The sequence below is a fragment of the Phyllostomus discolor genome, chromosome 12 (assembly GCF_004126475.2).
Source record: "Phyllostomus discolor isolate MPI-MPIP mPhyDis1 chromosome 12, mPhyDis1.pri.v3, whole genome shotgun sequence".
NCBI lineage: Eukaryota > Metazoa > Chordata > Mammalia > Chiroptera > Phyllostomidae > Phyllostomus > Phyllostomus discolor.
The window spans coordinates 23,149,489-23,168,523 of NC_040914.2; the positions used below are offsets into that span (position 1 = coordinate 23,149,489).

The 19,035-nt window shown below is 40.7% G+C and overlaps 2 protein-coding genes across 2 annotated transcripts in view; both read left to right on the top strand.

Moving 5' to 3' along the window:
* The window catches only part of LOC114510639 (vomeronasal type-1 receptor 4-like), a 95,116-nt gene extending 80,553 nt beyond the window's left edge, over positions 1 to 14,563 (top strand). The window contains exons 2-3 of the mRNA XM_036013261.1: positions 13,452 to 13,845; positions 14,125 to 14,563. Of these exons, the coding sequence (XP_035869154.1) occupies positions 13,452 to 13,845; positions 14,125 to 14,473 (743 nt within the window). The 3' untranslated portion in view covers positions 14,474 to 14,563. The remainder of the gene's footprint in view (positions 1 to 13,451; positions 13,846 to 14,124) is intronic.
* On the top strand, positions 2,213 to 5,657 carry LOC114511147 (vomeronasal type-1 receptor 4-like). The gene has a single exon (XM_036013260.1). The coding sequence runs from the start codon at positions 2,347 to 2,349 to the stop codon at positions 3,277 to 3,279; it is 933 nt and encodes a 310-aa protein (XP_035869153.1). The 5' UTR covers positions 2,213 to 2,346; the 3' UTR covers positions 3,280 to 5,657.
* Positions 14,564 to 19,035: the final 4,472 nt, after the last annotated feature.

Sequence of the window (19,035 nt, forward strand, 5' to 3'; positions counted from 1 at the left end):
ATTCTGTGATTGGTGGTGCTGTATAGGAGAAGAATTTTGTTTGGAACCTTCTGTCTTTCTTCTATGGAAATCTTCTGTGTCTGCTCTGTTCCCTATTGGGGGTCAATATGGATGTTGTATATTTTCTTAAAGTTTCCATATGAGATGACATGGACTTGAACCAATGACTGCAGTGTTATCTAATGTACATGCTTTTCCTGTTACTTGTCTCTCTTTTTAAATCTAAGATATTTGACTCAGTTTATTTTTTTGCTCCATATGCAGATGATGGTGCAGCACATTTGTATGAGGATTAGAAAAGAACTCACTTTGGGTAGAACTTCCCAATGAAGCACAATGTCCAGGGAGACAAGCAGACTTGCCCTTGTCTCTCAGGGGTCTGGCATCAGCACTCCCAGGGAGACCCTGTCTCCTGCAGAGATCATGGAAAGAAAAAGCCTGTCACAAACACTCCCAGAGTCTCCTAAGAGACACTGGTGAAAACTTGGAGTTGTTCTTGGTAATTCCAAGTGGGAAGAAAGTTTTGAGCAATACTCTCAGCTCCCAAGCCTGTCAGGGCCAGTGCTGCTACCAGTGAAGTGATAATTGCCATTCACAGGGGAGGTGAGGTCACCAAATCACAACCCATATCTCAGGGTCTGGCTGCCTCCCTGTTACATGTACCGAGAGTGCTGACTTCACAATGAGTCCAGAGTCCAGGCTGCAGGGAGACATCAGTGAGTTTTCCCTTTATCAATCTGAGAGGTAGAGACTGTAAGGGAAGGAGTTGTATTAGGAATCCGGGTAAGTGAACATTCTGCTTAAAGGGATCTTGGGTGAATGAACCTGGTCCAGCACCAAAGCCAGAGGGTATGGGGAAGAATTTGTGGGACTTGAGCTAAGCTGATAAAGAGACGGGGCCTAGAGCTGCTCTGCTCCAATCCTGGTGGCTCCTGAGGTGATGTAGTGTGATCCTCACTCTCAGTGCTGGTTATTTAATCCAGCGATAACGAACCCTGATTTTTAAGTGTTTAAGGGCTGGAGTTTTGGAGTCAATCTCTGTTTAGCCAACTTTACAAAATCACAGACATTTTCAGTTTTCTAGAGGTCCCCCCTTCATACCTCCATGCCTTCAAATTTAGAGGAATTATTGATAATTCAGTAATTATTGAATTATTTCTGACCATGTGCAGAACGTGGGTCTGTGCGCATTATCTGTATAGAAATGTTTTCTCTAACTCTGGGTGTATTGTTTGTTAAACAGATTTAATAATTGTGTCTATTTTGATTATGAAGAAACATTTTCCACATAATGTCTACAAAGCAGCATTTAAGAAATATGTTACTTTGAAAGTTTCAGACAGTATTTTCAGACTCCATTGTACCTTCTGATATTTTTGCTGTCCTCAACTGTTTGAATACCAATGCAACACATGTATGTGTTTTAGAAAATACACGGGTGTTTGACCTAAATGTTCCATTTGCATATGTCTTTTGTATTGTAATATTTTTACTCAACTGTAGCCTTAGTGCTAAATATTTTACTTCTCTAGGTCTAAATACATCATTATGCATATGGTCTGAAATTAGTAATAATTTTGCTTGTGTCACACACTGTTTATCAGGCATCCATGTCTCCTGTCCAGTAGTTCCCATGACTCATGCACTTGTCGCCTTCTGTTCCTGGAAGGAAGTGAATGAGCTTTTCTGTTGCCCTCCTAATATTGCACCATTCCTACGTTCACACCCAACTTGTCAGGGGCTGGTACCTGCAGTTTATTCTGCACTCAGTGCATCTACGTTCTATGAAGATCTGTAAAGCTTTATTCAAAGCACATATTTGGACAAGCAAGTGGACACTTTTCATTAATCTAAAAATGAAAACTTAAAAAGCAATTCATTTATTTGAATAACATTACTTATTCAAATAACAGCCAACTAGCATGTTGTTATACTATGGATTAAATGCACTGTTGTCATTACAAGCACAGCCACCTTCAAATCACCACTCTACCCCTAACCAGTGAGAGAATTTAGATGCAAGTTTTTACTGATGTGGTCCTCATTTATTTTAAAAATATGCAACAGTGTCTGCCTCACAAATCTGTGAGGGATAGAGAAGATTTGAATGTGTGGACTTCATAGCAGTGATTGGTATTTTCAATGTGTTCTTTAGTGCTTACAGATTCAACTTTGGGAGCCACTAAATGGCAGAAAATCTTTGTCAGTATGTAACAGACTGCATACTGTTGGTAAGTGCAGAATGTTAGGGTTAGCTGATGTTATGCATGTGGCTTACGTCTCATTTTCTTATGCAGGGTTCTCCCTAGCTCAGAGAACAAAACTAAGTCACTGAGAAGTGACAGGATGGCCACCAGGGATTTGGTAGCTGGAATGATGATTTTAACACAGACTACAGTTGGAGTCTTGGGGAATTTCTCTCTGCTTTACCATTATGGTTTCCTTTATTTCACTGGTTACAGGCTGAGGCCCACAGATTTGATTATCAACAACCTGATTGTTGCCAATTTCTTAGTTCTGTTCTCTAATGGAATCGTCTTTACATTGACATATTTTATGTTGTATAACCATTTCAGTGATTTTGAATGCAAATTTTTTCACTATTTTTGTGCAGTGGGCAGGGGTGTGTCTATTGGCACCACCTGCCTCTTGAGCATCTTTCAGGCCATCACCATCAGCCCCATGAACTCCAGGTGGGCAGAGTTTAAACATAAGGCTCCAAAGTACATTGTCCCCGCAATTTTTCTGTATTGGATCCTGCAAATGTTGGTAAATGTTACTTATTTAATGTTTATGTCTAGCAATTTAAGCAACAAAAACATCACACACAGAAAAGGTTTTGGACACTGTTCTGCTGTTCGTCATGACAAACTCTCAGATTCATTGTATGCAGCATTGACAGTGTCTTCTGATGTTGTATGTTCCATGCTCATGCTCTGGGCCAACAGCTTCATGGTCGTCATTCTGTACAGACACAAGCAGAGGGTCCGACACATTCCCCGGGCCCACATCACCTCCCAGTCATCCCCTGGGTCCAGAGCTACCAAAACCATCATTCTCCTAGTGAGCACCTTTATCTTTTTTAACATTCTCACCTGCATCTTTCATATTATTTTAGCTACTTTTAATAATCCCAGCAGGATTATTTGCATTTTCAATTCAGTGTTTTCTCTGTGTTTCCCAGCTGTCAGTCCCTTCCTGCTCATGAGCCATGTCTCCAGACTCAGGTTTGCCTGGATAAGGAATACAAAATCCATTATACTTATGAGAAATATGTAAATTATAGGAATGTGCACAGTGTTCATTTAGTAACTCCCTCATCCTTTTCAGAGTTTTGAGTACCTTTATGAGTGTCTTACCAGGGAACAGCACAAGGGACATGGTGACCATCTTCACTGGGAACAATAATTCCTACAAATGTAATTACGTAGAATATTCTTGTAACATAAATACTTATGTGGTTGAAGTGTGTCTAGTGCTTGCCATGGAGGAGTTCAGAATTTATAATAAACACCAGGTCCTAAAGTAATCTGGACTCCTGAAGTGTAAACTTTAGTTCATCCCAGTACATTTCTAGAAATGAGCAAGAAATGGAATTGTAATGAAAGGTACATAAATGGAAATGTGCCTGTCACAGGTCACTCCTGAAGATGAAGCCATTGGTGCTGGAGGAAACTGAAGTCCATGAGGATAGTTTGTGGGAGCCAGTTATGATCTTGCATATGATACCCCTGGAGAGGGGGTGGTCGTTTATCAGAAATATGATAATAGAAGTGATGAGCTTGTTAATAATTTGTGGCACAAAGGCTAGACTAACCAGAGTAGAGCAAAGAACATAAAATTACATTTTAGCTGATTTTAACAACATGAGGTGAATGTGACAATGATTAAAGATGTGAATTGCATGGAGTCAGTATCTATAGAAGGCAGATGTTTTTCTTTTTTGTGAAGATGATCTGGGCATATTGGTCAGAAGGTTGGTCTGCAGGTGCATACTCCTGTCTCTAAAGTGATGACACTGCTTCATGGTGAGGACTTTTAGTAAATGTGGAGCAGCGCAATGAGAGGCATTTAAAAGGAAATCAGGAATCCATGTGTATGTGGAGTTTCTGAATTGATTGTGAAGGAGCCAAGTGGATATTTTCTCAGTTTCCTGAGAGATTTTTACATACTTTTCTCTGTATTTACATTGTGAAACTGGTGTACACTTTGAAAATTCAACAATTTGAGAAACAGAAGAATGATTTTGACCTCATTCATATATATGTTGAGCCTTGTACCACAAATGACACCCATAATTTTAGCACACATGAAACATGTAAATTTTTCCAAAGTAAATAAGAATTGAAAGTCGGAATAAAACACAGTCTCACGTAACTATAATTTCACGTAACTACAACTGCTTGTGAGTTTCTAGAAATATGTATATGTAAATACATGTATATATATCTGTGTGTGATCTGTGCGTGTGCACATTATACACATATACAACCAGTTTTGTTTGTCATCCCTTAATCAGTATATTGGAGTTATGTATTATACAAATTTAAACTAGTAGTAACATAACAACGTGAACTTTAAATTTTATGTTACTGATGTGTGTATTGCAGTGCTAGTTCTCAGACTGGCAAAACCCTCTGAAGGTCCTGGGGAAAAATCTTTTCCAGGACACTGTCCCGGCCTCTCCTTCCTTGGCTTGTGGCAGCGTAACTCCAGTCTTTATGTGGAGTTCTCCTGTGTGCATGTGTGCCTCCAAGTCTCCCTTTAATAACAACACCAGTCCTTTGAATTAGGCACCCACCCTAGTCCAGACAGTTTCATGTTAACTATGTGCAGTGACTCTGTTTCCATTAAGGACACATTCTGAAGCACTGGAGGTAAGACTCAACATGATAATTTTGAAGGAGCACAGTTCAAGCCGTAACAGAAGGGCTGTGGTGATGCCATAAAAAGAGATGTATTTGCCAAATGTGTTTTTTCAAGATAATGAGCAACAAGCCTAGAGAAAAGGAAAAATAAAATAAAATGAAATAAATAAAATAAAACAAAATAAAGGAAAATACCTCTCGCGTAAGCACTGATTTGCTGGTCATATGTGTGTCTTCTCTTCCTCCTGAAATGCCAGGTTTATGTAACTTGAAAACCTTCACTTCTCTACCCCTCAGACAGTGAGTCAAGAGCAGAATATGTTAGATTTTGTGTGTCTGTTCGTTTGTGTATAATCCTACTTCAGATCCATTTCAGACTGCATTAGAAATACCATACCATATACCTCAGGGATGAAAATTGTTACATCTGGAGGTGAGAATTGTAGCGGTCATGGGTAATTCATGAAAACTTTGATTTTATTTTGTTTAAATATTTTGCTCTTAAATTTGTTCTCATGTGTATTACTTTAGTTTTACTGATGTATCAAATTACCACAAATTTAGTAGCCGAATGCAACATGCATTTTCTTATATTTCTTATGCTGGAAATCTGGGTGTCTTGATGGAGTCTTCTGATTATGATATCACAAGACTACGTCTGCCAGCCTGGAGTTTTTCTTGAAACTGGGGTGAAAATTGAGAGAACTGTACTTGAACAACAATCAAAGAAAAAAAGAACCAACTTCCAGGATTTTTGAAATTTGGCTAGGATTTATTTCCTTCTTATTTTTTTTTAATATATTTTATTGATTATGCTATTACAGTTGTCCCATTTCCCCCCTTCTCTCCCCTCCACCCTGTACCCCCCTCCCACCCACATTTCCCCCTTTAGTACATGTCCATGTGTCATACTTATGAGTTCTTTAGTTTCTACATTTCCCGTACTATTCTTCCCCTCCCCCTATCTATTTTCAACCTACATTCTATGCTACTTATTCTCTATACCTTTTCCCTCTCTCTCCTCCTCCCACCCCCCTGCTGCTAACCCTCCATGTGCCCTCCATTTCTGTGGTTCTGTTCCTGTTCTAATTGTTTACTTCGTTTCTTTTGGTTTTGCTTTAGGTGTGGTTGTTGATATTTGTGAGTTTGCTGTCCTTTTACTATACATGCCTTTTCTTTATCTTCTTTTCTTAGATAAGTCCCTTTAGCATTTCATAAAATAAGGGCTTGGTGACGATGAACTCCTTTAACTTGACCTTATCTGAGAAGCACTTTATCTGCCCTTCCATTCTAAATGAGAGCTTTGCTGGATAGAGCAATCTGGGATGTAGGTCCTTGTCTTTCATGACTTGGAATATTTCTTTCCAGCCCCTTCTTGCCTGTAAGGTCTCTTTGGAGAAATCAGCTGACAGTCTGATGGGAACTCCTTTGTAGGTGACTGTCCCCTTACCTCTTGCTGCTTCTAGAATTCTCTCCTTCGTTTTTACCTTGGCTAATGTAATTATGATGTGCCTTGGTGTGTTTCTTCTTGGGTCCAACTTCTTTGGGGTTCTCTGAGCTTCTTGGATTTCTTGAAAGACTGTTCCCTTTGCCAGATTGGGGAAGTTCTCGTTTATTATTTGTTCAAATACGTGCTCAATCTGTTGCTTTTCCCCTTCCGATTCTGGTACCCCTATAATTCGGATATTGGAACGTTTAAAGGTGTCTTGGATGCTCTTAATCTTTTCCTCAATTTTTTGAATTCTTATTTCATCATGCTTTCCTGCTTGGTTGATTCTATCTTCCTTCTGGTCCACTGTATTGTTTTGAGACTCATATTCCTTCCTTTCACTATTGGCTCTCCTCCGCGTGTCTTCCTGCATCTGTTTTATGGTAATCTGCATTCTTTCATCTAAATTTCATCCAAAATCCACCAGTTCCGTGAGCTTTCTGATCACCAGTGTTTTGAACTGTGCATCTGATAGATTGGCTAATTCTTGGTCGCTCAGAAGGATGAGTCCTGGGGGACTGATCTGCTCTATTGAAAACATGGTTTCTTTTTTTTTTTTCCCCTGTCTCTCCTTTTTTTTTTTTCCGGTCTGGTTGCTCTGGTTACGGTGGGGGGCGGAGCCTTAGGTGCTCACCGGGGCTGGGCACCCCGGTCGCTAGATTGTGATGTTATATGTGGGGGCGGGGCAGGAGCGGGAGCGGGGCAGGGGAAAACAATGGCGGTAGTTCCGTTCCCCTGGACTCAGACCCTTGTCTGGGCTTCCGGGCTGCGAGTTCTGCCCTGGTCCACAATCGCTGCCCCTCTGGGTCTGCCAGCCGCAGCTTGCGTACTCAGGGATCACCGCTGCCTTCTTACATGCCCCATGGCTTTTGCGCCAATTTCTCGCCAAACCTTCCCCCGACCTCCGCACCCTGCCGACCCGAGCCAGCCCCGCGCCCGCCGGCTCGTCTTCTCCTACCAGTCCAGATGAACGCGTCTACTTCAACTTCTTGGCTGCCCGACTTCCATTCAGATAAATCCTCTGCCGGATCTGGGTGTTATTCTGATAGAAAATTATTGTTGTAAATTATTGGTTTTCTAATCTTAGTTGTACGAGGAGGTACGGTACGTCCACCTATTCCTCCATCTTGCCGGAAGTCCCTATTTCCTTCTTATAGTTTCTTCATGCACCCACCCCCATCCCATGAGCCATATCCCAAAGCCAAATAACATGTAAAATCTGTCATGTAGTTTTTTGAAGATTTTATTTATTTATTTTAGACAGAGAGGAAGGGAGGGACAAAGAGAGGAAGAGAAACATCAATGTGTGGTTGCCTCTCACACGCCCCCTACTGGGGACCTGTCCAGCAACCCAGGTATGTGCCCTGACTGGGATTCAAACTGGTGACCCTTTGGTTCACAGGCCCAGGCTCAATCCACTGAGCCACACCAGCCAGGACAAATCCATCATGTTTTGAATCTGTCTTCATTTATCCTATCTAAATGCCTTATTTCTGCTCTTGCAATATGGGAGTTCCACCAGATAATCGAGGAAAATCTGCCTATTTCAAGTTCATCTGATCAGTACCATTAATTTTAACTGCAAAAGTCCCGCACCAAATAACATAACATAACCACCCAGTTCACGCCATGTTTGTAGCTGGAGGTTTGCCTACAGTGTTGTGAGAACAATAATTCTGGTATGATAAAAATATAATTTTTAACTCATCGATGTATCAAACCTATTTCACGGTTTAACCCTTGGGATGGTCGTCTATGTGAAAGAATTAAGGGTGCTGTCCTGAAAATTTTTAGTTTTGTCCTGGTGTTTTTGATGATAAAGTTTATGAATGTAAGATCAGAAGACCACACTGTTGTTGAAATAAAGTGTTATATTTTTAAAATCCCACAATAAAGAAAGACACTTTCATCATGTCAGGCTTGGGGCATAAAAGTCTTTGTGGCACCCAAGTGTTTCAGTACATAAGCAGGCCTTTCAGTGGGATGGGGTGCCACCACCTTCCAACTCTGAACACTGGATACTAGTCAACAGCTTTTCCTGTCAGACCCTCTGTGTTTGAGCCTGTGCACAGTACCCGAAAAGAAAAGGGGAAATACTGCTGAGTGTTGCTCACAACCAGTTGTAACTGCTCTCTCCTTTACTGCCAGTTCAATTTAAAGGGTAAGCACAGGCATATATTCTGAGCAAGATTTTTGTCCTGAGCCCCACTTAGAAACCACAGGAAATGAAGCATGCCCATGGCCGCTTTATTTACAGTAGTCCATTACAAAAACAATGTAAGTCTCTGTCCATGGGTTAATAGATAAAGAAGATGTGACATACATAACAGATTATATTCACTCATGAGAAAGAAGGAAATTCTGTCATTTGGGACATCATAGATGAACCTTGAGGTCATTGTGGTAAGTGAGAGAAGGACAGTTCCTGTCTGATGCCATTTTTATGCTGACTCTGAGAGAACCAACTCATAATAACAGCAAGCAAAAGGCTGTTTACCAGGAGTGGGGCATGGCAGAAGAGGAGAGAGGTGGTTCCAGGGCCTGAGCTTGCAACTTGTAGACAAATACGTCCTGAGGATCTAATGTACACTATGGTGAATATTGACTATACCATTGTGTTATCAGCATGAAACTTGCTAAGAGTCTGCATTGCAATTATTCCGAGCACAACAAAGATGATACTGTTGTAATAGAGGTGTTATCACTACAGTGGTAATCCTATCACAACATATAGATGTGTCAAATCAACATCTTGTACACCTCCAATTTATGCCACTTGTCTAATGTATTTCTATTAAAACATTGACCATGGCTGAGTATTGTGATTTGATCATAAATGAGAAAAAGAATTAATGAAGGATCTGTGTTGTGGCCTGCAGTGTGCCCTCTGCCACCTCTATCACCCCAGATCCATCCATCCTCTCCCTCTCTCTCTAGTCCCCCTGTTATATCCTCATCTGTTTACCCTGTGGCCTTCAGACACCCACCAGAATTCCACCAGCTCCTTGATCTCCATCCAACCCCTTCACTTCATATTATACCCTTCATCTCCCCTTTTTGACCTTTTTGATATCCAACCTTCCATGACCACTACTCTAAGGACCTCAGTCTAACCTTCTTCAGCTTTTGTCTCTTCTTCAAAGACCATCACTCTTGGGCTTCTTCCTCTTGCCTTCGACCTATTCCCCATCCCAGTATGTCATCCCTTGGCCTGTGCCTTTGGTCTTTAGCCCTTAATTTGTTGGCATTATCATCACCACCAGGGATACAAACCATACCTTGCACACATTACACCCATTGTATACTTTCATGCCCTTGCTCCTGGGCTCACTCATGCCCACTGTCCCCTTCAGCTCTCATTGTTTTGTGCCTGTTTTGCCTTCTTGGCCATGCTCCTTATTTTTCCCAGTTCCATCTCCTTTTCCAACACTCTATCTGACTTGGACCATTGTCTTCTACTGAGATCTTTCTACCCCATCTGAATTCCTACTTTCCACACCATGTTCTTTTTTTTCTAAATTGCAACAATTTCATTTTTTCAGTTTAATCTTTATTGTATTTTTAGGTTACGATGCACTCCCCTAAACTCCCCTCCCCTAGCCATCACCACACAGTTGTCCATGGCCATGAGTCCTTTTTCTTTTATGCTCAATCCCTTCACCCCCAATACCCTCACTAGCTGTCATCTGCTCTACATCTATGAGTGTGACTCTGTTTGGCTTGTTCAGTTTGTTCATTCAAATAACATATGATTTTACGCATATGTGGAATCTAATCCACATCATGTTTTTTAAACCCACCATACAATTGACGTTTCCTCACTAGCCCATTAACTTCCCATCCCCATTGAACTTTAGTTTCTATGACTCTCTGCACTATGATCTCTCCTGATCCTAGTATCTTTCCACCTTAACTCTCTGGACATTCTGTCCACTTGCATTGACACCCGCAGCATTGCACTTTAATACTGAACCAACATTAAAAACCTTCGGCCTTTGTCTCTGCTCTTCCTTTCCCTGCATTCTCTGTCGCTGATTGTCCCTGACTCCCTGTCCCGCACTTTTATCCTTATGTCTTCTCTTCCTCGTGGCCTAGTCTTACTTTGGACTATGAGATACCCACACACTGTAACTGTCTTCCAAACTCTCAGGTTCCCAGCATATGTCATGACCTGAAGGTTCAATGCTCACAGCATATTTCACATGCTGTGCATTATATAAATATTAATTTCTGTGACTGTGGCAGGGTTAAAAGGACTATAAAGAGTAAGAAGGCTCTAGGTGGTGTAGCTCAGTGGGTTGAGCCTGGGCCTGTGAACCACAGAGTCACCGGTTCGAATCCCAGTCAGGGCACATGCCTGGGTTGCAGGCTAAGTCCCCAGTTTGGGGTGTGCAAGAGGCAACCACACATTGATGTTTCCCTCCCTCTCCTTTCTTTCCCTTTCCCCCTCTCTGGAAAGAAACAAATACGATCTTTAAAAAAAAGAGAGACAAAAGAGTAAGAAATATCCCCACTCCTTTTCAGGCATCCAGAATTCTGGAGATAGAAAAATTCTTCTGTAGCAGGTCATGTTATGGAAATACACACTTGCATGGTGACCCTGATTTTATGCAAAAGAGTGAGTGTGGTTTTAGGCGAGTGTGAATATTTATGTGTATGTATGTGTGAATTTTCATGTCCTCAGTGTGTGCATTGTTTGTGACTGTGCAGTTCAAATTTTGTGAGTACATGATTTATTGTACACGTGTGTATCTCAGTGTAGATGGACACATTTGCATCTATGTGTGCAAGTGGCACTGGCTTCTGAAATGGTTACAAGAATGGAAGAATCTGCCTGTTAACCTCTGTGATTGTGGTGCTGTATGTGAGAGGGTTTTTTTAGGCCCTTCTGTCTTTCTTGTGTAGATATTGTTCTGTGTCTGCTTCTGTTTTCTATTGGGGATCAATATGGATAATGTATATTTTCTCTTAAAGTTTCCATATGACATGACATTGACTTGAACCAATGACTGTTGTGTTATCTAATGTACATATTTTTCCTTGTACTTGTCCATGTTTTTAAGTCTTTGTAAGATATTTGCCTCAGTTTATTTCTTTGCTCCATATGCAGATGATGGTGCATCACAAAAGAACTCACTTTGGGTAGAACTTCCCAGTGAAGCAGAATGTCCCCTGAAACACGCAGTCTTGCTCTTCTCCCTCAGGCATCAGATGCCAGCACTTCCTGATGTGTGTCCCCAGGGAGACCCTGTCTGCTCCTGAGATCATGGAAAGAAAAAGCCTGTCACAAACACTCCCAGAGTCTCCTAAGAGACACTGGTGAAAACTTGGAGTTGTTCCTGGTAAGTCCAGGGAACAACTGGGTCTTCCCAGTAATTCCAACTGGGAAGAAAGTTTAGAGCAATACTCTCAGCTCCCAAGCCTGTCAGGGCAAGTGCTGCTACCTGTAAAGTGATAATTGCAGCTCAGAGGGGAGGTGAGGTCACTGAATCACAGCCCATATCTCAGGGTCTGGCTGCCTCTCCCAGCTCCTAACAGTGCTGACTTCGTGATGATAGAGCATCCAGGCAGCGGGAAGAAGTCACTGGGTTCTCTTTTCATCAATTTGGGAGGTAGAGACTATTAAGGGAACGTGCTACATCAGAAGTCCAGGTAAGGGAACATACTGAACAAAGGTACCTTCTGTGAGCACCAAAGCCAGAGGGGCAGGGTGAGGAATTCTTGAGGCTTGAACTGAGCTCGTGGCTACTGATGTGATGTAGTGTGGTACTCACAGTCATGGTTGTGTTTTATCCCGCGATAAGGCACCCTGATTCTTATTGTGCCTAAGCTCTGGCATTCTGCAGTGAGTCTCTATTCATTGGAGTTTACAGGAATCACAGGCATGATGAGCAGGATTCTTGAGGGGCACTGTAATACAATAGCTCCATGTGTTTCAGTTGGTAGGAATGATCTGACCTGTGTGGAAGGAATGTGTGAGAGCATTTGGTGAGGTATAGACTTTTTCTCTATCTCTGGGTGTACACAGGGCTTAATAGATTTAATGATTCTGTCTCTACTGATTATGAAGACACTTTTTTTTTAAAGTTAGGAAAACAGAATAGGAAAAATATAACTTTATAAATTTCAGTCATCACATCAGGCTCAGATGTACCTTGTGATATTTCTGCCTTTTTCTCATCAAGATTATTTAGTTGTTAAGTATTGTACAATATCAATACAGAAAAAGTGTTTTATATAATATATAGGTTTTTCTGTTACCTGTTATTTTGTTTGTAGCCTTACTGCTAGTTACTTTATTTAGCTGAGCTTTTAACATTTTTATTTATTTTATTTTATTGTTGTTCAAGCGCAGTTGTCTGCTTTCCCCCTCCTCCAGTGCCTCCTACCCTAGCCATGTCCACCTCCTTCCCTGATTCCACCGCCCCACACCTCCATGGTTTTGTACATGTGCCTTTATAGTTGCTCCTGAAAACCTGTTGTCCCTTTCTCCCCATTGTAGCCAAGTGCTGTAAGCAACCTAAGTGCCCCTCAGTAAATGAATGGATCCAAACCCTCGGTACATTTACACGATGAAATACTACGTAGCAGAAAGAAAGAAGGAGCTCCTACCCTTTGTAACAACATGGATGGAAGTGGAGAGCATTGTGCTAAGTGAAATAAGCCAGGTGGTGAAAGACAAATACCACATTTAACCTAGATTTAAATATTTATATGACCTGAAATTAGTAATAATTTTGATTATACTGTATATTGTTTATCAGGCATCTGACTTTTCTATCCCGTATTTCCGATGACTCATGAAATTCTACTTTCCTTCCTGGAATAAAACCTACTGAATGTGTCTGTGGCCATCCTGATCTTGCTGGCACTGTGAACTAGTGAGGGATACAGAAGACATGGCATGTATGGAATTTATAGTAATGACTTATATTTAAAAATTGCTCCTTAATGATAGCACATTCAACCCTTAGAAGACACTAAATGACAGAAAAACTGTAACTCATTGTTTCACTTGGACTATAGGTAAATGGAGAATATTTAGGTTACAGCTAACATGATACCTGTGGCTTATGCCTCATATTCCAATGCAGGGTCCTCCAGTTCAGAAGACAAAGATCAGTCCTTGAGAACACACAGCATGGCCACCAGTGATTTGGCAGTAGGAATGGTCTTCTTACTACACACTGTAATCGGAGTTTTGGGGAATTTCTCTCTTCTTTATCATTTTCTCTTCCTTTACTTCACTGGGTACAGGCTGAGGCTCATCAATTTGATTATCAACAACCTGATTGTGGCCAACTTTTCAGTTCTGTTTTCTAGTGGACTCTCCTATACCTTGGCATCCTTTGGGTGGTATCATCACTTCAGTGATTTTGGATGCAAATTTTTCCTCTATGTACGTGGAGTGGGCAGGGGTGTGTCCATTGGCACCACCTGCCTTCTGAGCATCATCCAAGCCATCACCATCAGCCCTATGAACTCCAGGTGGGCAAAGCTTAAACATAAAGCTCCCAAGTACATTGTTCTTTTAATTTTTCTGTGCTGGGTCCTGCAAATGTTAATAAATGTGGTTTTTCTTATGTATATGTCTAGCAGTTTGAACTACAAAAATATCACCAATATAAAATGTTTTGGGTACTGTTTTGCTGTTCGTCATGATAACATAAGGGACTGGTTATATGCTGTATTGATAACATCCCCTGATTTTGTATGTTTTGTGCTCATGCTGTGGGCAAGTGGCTCCATGGTCTTCATCCTGTATAGACACAAGCAGAGGGTCCAACACATTCACAGAACCCACCTCTTCTCTCCATCTGCTCCTGAGGCCAGAGCTACCAAAACCATTCTTCTCCTGGTGAGCACATTTGTCTTTCTGAACACCCTTTCTTCCATCTTTCATATTCTTTTAGCTATTTTAAATAATCCCAACTGGTTCATCTGGAATACCAGTTCAGTACTCACTCTGAGTTTCCCAACTGTAAGTCCCTTTCTGATCCTGATCCGTGACTCCAGTGTGTCCAGGCTCAGCTTTGCCTGGCTAAGGAATATAAAGTCCCCTAATATTATGAGAAATATGTCAGTTGTATGTATTTGTATAATGTTCATTTGGTAATTCACTCATCCCTCTCAGAGGGATATATGCCTTTATGAATATATTGCCGTGAAATGGTAAACAAGTGTTGGTAAGCACTTTCGTCAATGTCAGTACAATTTATAATAATAACTTCAATGAAGTATCATATAGCTGCATTATATTACATGTGTGATTGAAGTATTTCTAATGTTTGCCATGGAAGAGTTCAGAATTAATGCAATAATAACCATCAAATCCTGAAATATTCTTGATATTATAGAGAACGCTTTGAGTGTGTAACTTGAGTCTGTCAAACAATTTTCAAAATAGAGCAAGGCAGGGATTTGGAAGAAAGGGTATATGAAGTGGGACAGCAGGTGGCAAGTCACTGCTAAACCTGAAGCCATTGGTGGTGGCAGGAAATTCAGCCCATAAGAAAAGCTTGTGGGAGCCAATTATGATCTTGCACATGACACCCTTAGAGAGAAAGTGGCCATTTATTGAAATACAGTGTTATAATGGGATAGCTTGTTCACACATATTCAGGTGGAAATTGTATCTAACTGGAGTGGGGTACAGGAGAGCATGAAATTACATTTTAGCTGATTTTTATATCATGAGAGTGAGGTAATTTGAAAAGACGTGAATTTGATGGAATTGGGACCCGTTAAAGGCAAATGCTTCCTTTGTGAAGAAGAGGTGGACATGTTGACAAAAAGGAGGTCTGCAGTTTCACACTCTGGTCTCTAAAGTCATGACACTAGCTTGTGGTGGGGACTTCCATGAAATCTGGAGCCATTAGAAGAAAAAAGCAAGAATTAATCCTGTGCATGTAAGGTTTATACTTCATTGACTGTCAAAAACCAGATTGTTCTTTCTGTGTGTACATTTTGAAGCTGAAAGAAGGTATTGATAATTCAATGTATTAAAGAACAAAATAATAATATTCACCTAATTGACATATATTTTGGGCATTGTACCGTAATAAAAAAGCCTATATTTCAGCTTATGTGAAACATGGCAATATAGACATCAAAGAGCAAGAAGAGAAAAGATGTAGAGATACACACATGCTTGGAATTTGTGTGTGTGTGTCTATGTGTGTGTATATATATATATGTATATACACATTTACAGATAAAGTGACTCAGTATATTGGAACGTTGTACATTAACAAAATTTTAAAATTGTACTAATTACAATAATGATAAATGTTTTTAATTGAATAATACTTTATTTTTCAAGATTGTTAGCCATCATCTCAGACTTCAGTGAGTTATAAACCTTTTGCTGGTGGAGGTCTTTCCTCGATGTTGATGGCTGCTGACTGAAGAGGTTGGTGATTATTTAAGGTTAGGGTACAATAATGACAAAATCATAAAGTGTTTTTAATGCAGTGTGCATATTGCCATTCTAGTTGCTTAATGTTTGAAATGACAGAAAATGTATTTAATTCTATTACTTGGCCTTATCCCTTAAAAAGATGTTTATAAACATAGTAAAAATGTTTGATTTTTAAAGGAGTAATTTATCTATTTAACTTTCCTATAGTATTTGGTATAGTTTGGCATGAATAGATATCATTTTCTTAGAGTATCTGTGATAATTTATTTGTGGTTGACTTTAAAGTATAATTATGTATTGTAGTTCTACAGGCTATTTCAAATTTATCATGAGCACCTTTTTATTGAATGTTGCATCCTCAGTATTTGTTAGTTTCTAACCAGAAATTTCAGCATATGTTTAATAGCTAATTACACATTGCCATTTCCTTTAATTTAATAAATGCCATCTTTACAACACGAGGACATTACAATACTAACATATTTACCCAATCGAATCCCTAATAATTTTGATGCATATTTAAAAACTTAAAGGTACATGCACAGGTCATATGTGCACAGCTGAATGACAGTCCACAGAGTGAACACATCCCTATACTGAGTACTATGATCAATACATAGAATACTGTCATACCCCAAGAGTCGTCTCTGCTCTCTCTCTGTCACTCCTCCTCAGGATAAGCAGTGTCAGAGCAGAGGTCACTTCCCCTGCTCTGCACTTCATAGAAAGGCAGTCATAGAGCATTAACTCTTTTATGTTTGGTGTCTGTCATTCCTTATATTGTTGCTGTATTGATTGCTGCATGTTGGTATTGATCATTCCATTGCATTGCAGTATAGGGTTCTATGTGTGAATATAAAACACTTCATTGAATCATTTTAGTTCATTGGATCATTGGTGATTTCCTGTATGGGGTTGTTAGGAGTGGTGCTGGTATATAAGTTAGGGACATGTTTGATAAGATAACACATTTCTACAGGCGATATATGTGATGGTGGAGTAGTTGGGTGACAGGTTCGTATTTCCCACCACTATGACATAATGCCGGAAAGGTTTGGAAAATGTACCAGTTTCCACAACAAACAGCAGTGTAAGATATTTCTGCTTATTCTCATCCTTGTCAACACACATTTTCACAAGGCAGCAGGGCAACGGGGCTCAACTCGGGCCTTTTTGATGACATCAGTCCTACTCATGAGGATGCTGCCCTTGTGTCCTAATCATCTTCTAAGGTTCCACATCCTAATACCATGACCTGGGGTGATGGGTTTCCATATATTAATTTTGTGGGACACACGGGTCATAGCAGAACCCCTTGGAAAAAGGCAACATTATTGTGTAATATTTTTTTACATCAGAATGTCATAATAATTAGTGAGAGAAACTACCCTTTCTCTTCTCATTGGCTGGAGGAAGGTTTAGTTCAAGTACCACTAACCTCTGATATATGCTGTTTTCTTTATATGAATGATATTGTCTTTGTTAAAGGCCTCAGTCTCCACAGCCCTGTCCAAGGTATCATTGCCCATCTGCCATTGAACGTGGCTGATGCAGCCTGATTATATTCAGAGTCGTCTTCTCCAATGACACTTGATTGGGATTCTAGGGCAGATGTACTGAGCTCAGTCTTTACAGCAGTGAGGGAACAACTGTTGTTGCTCTGGCTCCCCATCATCTACAGGAGGCCCAGCCCTGACTAGACTCTTGAGAGATGGAGGTTGGCACAAGTCTCCGTGACCGTGGATTTTGTCCTTCAGATCCTTTGGAAAAAGAAGCAATAGTTTCCTGGAAGCCCCTTTTGGTAAATGAACTTGTGGCAACTCTGACAACTAATAAGTCCTCTCTTTTGAAAGCAATAATGAGCCAGCTAGAGGTCTCATTATAAATGAAATGTGTGCCCACCCAGGGTGGCTCCATTGGTTTGAGTGTCATCACGTGGACTGCAAGTTAGCAGATTCAGTATCCAGTCAACACACATACCCAGATTGTCAACCCCTGGTCAGGGTGCATATGAGAAGGAAACCAAGTCCATGTGTTGCTCTCTACATTAATCCATCTCTCTGACTCTGTCCAATGAGAAAAATGTGCTCAGATGAGAAAAAAATAAAGTTGTAGAATTACACGAAACCTTGGGTCTCCCTTTATTGATCTTTCCATTTTTGGGGAGAATACAGTTAAGAGTCCTTCACCAACCAGGTAGGAAGGACCCAGAAAGGCCTGTTTCTTTTGGAAAGGGGATATTTGAGAATAATGTTAGACTGGCCTCAAGGTCATTTCAGCTTTACATGAACAAGTGGTACCTTGGACTTTGGAGAAAAAATTTCCCCCATACTGGTAGCAACCCTCTGGCAGTAGGAGCCCAAATGATCTGAGATTCCCTTACATGTGTGGCCCTAGTTCATGGTGGTCCCAGGTGGTATCCAGCATCTAGCACTCTGCTCACTCCATGGCAGCAGTGATCTACATACCCCAAATGACATCAATCACAGTCTACAAACATTGACAAATGTTCTCTGAGTGACAAATAACTTCCAGTGTAAAATTATTGTTTTAGGAGAAACATTCCTCACAATTGTTTAAGCTCTTTTGCAACAAAAGTATTAATCTGTAGTGATCATCTAATGGTTTCAGTGTAGTAAGATGTTCACCCATTGTAGTTCTGACATTCTAGTAAGGAGGATGGGTAGTGACCAAGCTGTATATAAATAGAAAAGAGAGACTTTGCCCTCTCCAAGGGGAGGGTTTTAGGATATAATCTGAGGCTGTACCAAAGTGCTAAGGAAACTCACCACCCAGCATAATATTTGTAACAGGAGACATTTCAGTATGATCATGATTGTCTATCAAAGGCCTCAGACTCTAAGAAACCTGAAGAATGCAGATTCATGAGTCACACTCAACACATAGACCAGAACCTATGAGGCTGGAGTCTGTGGGTTTCCATTTTCAACAAGGGTCAGATGCACATGTCATTTTGACCATGTTTATCCTTAATTCTGACTTAGTGTCTCCATCATCACTCTCACAGCATACATTGTAATGGGGTGGGTTCAGGGCAGACAGTCTCTAGCACAAAATCAGTCCTAAGTGCTCCACCATCCCAGCCACTTCTGGTCCTGTGAATTTTCAAATTCAGCATGGCAAGGTCAGACTGGGTGACTGAAACACTGATCCATCAAGGCCCGGGGTTGGGCATCTAGATTCACCTGAGTTCTGATGGCCACATGCTAAACTCATCTTTCTACGCTGGACATCCC

Bases quoted from the DNA above. Each gene is read 5' to 3' on its own strand.
- LOC114511147 (XM_036013260.1), top strand. From the start codon at position 2,347: ATGGCCACCAGGGATTTGGTAGCTGGAATGATGATTTTAACACAGACT.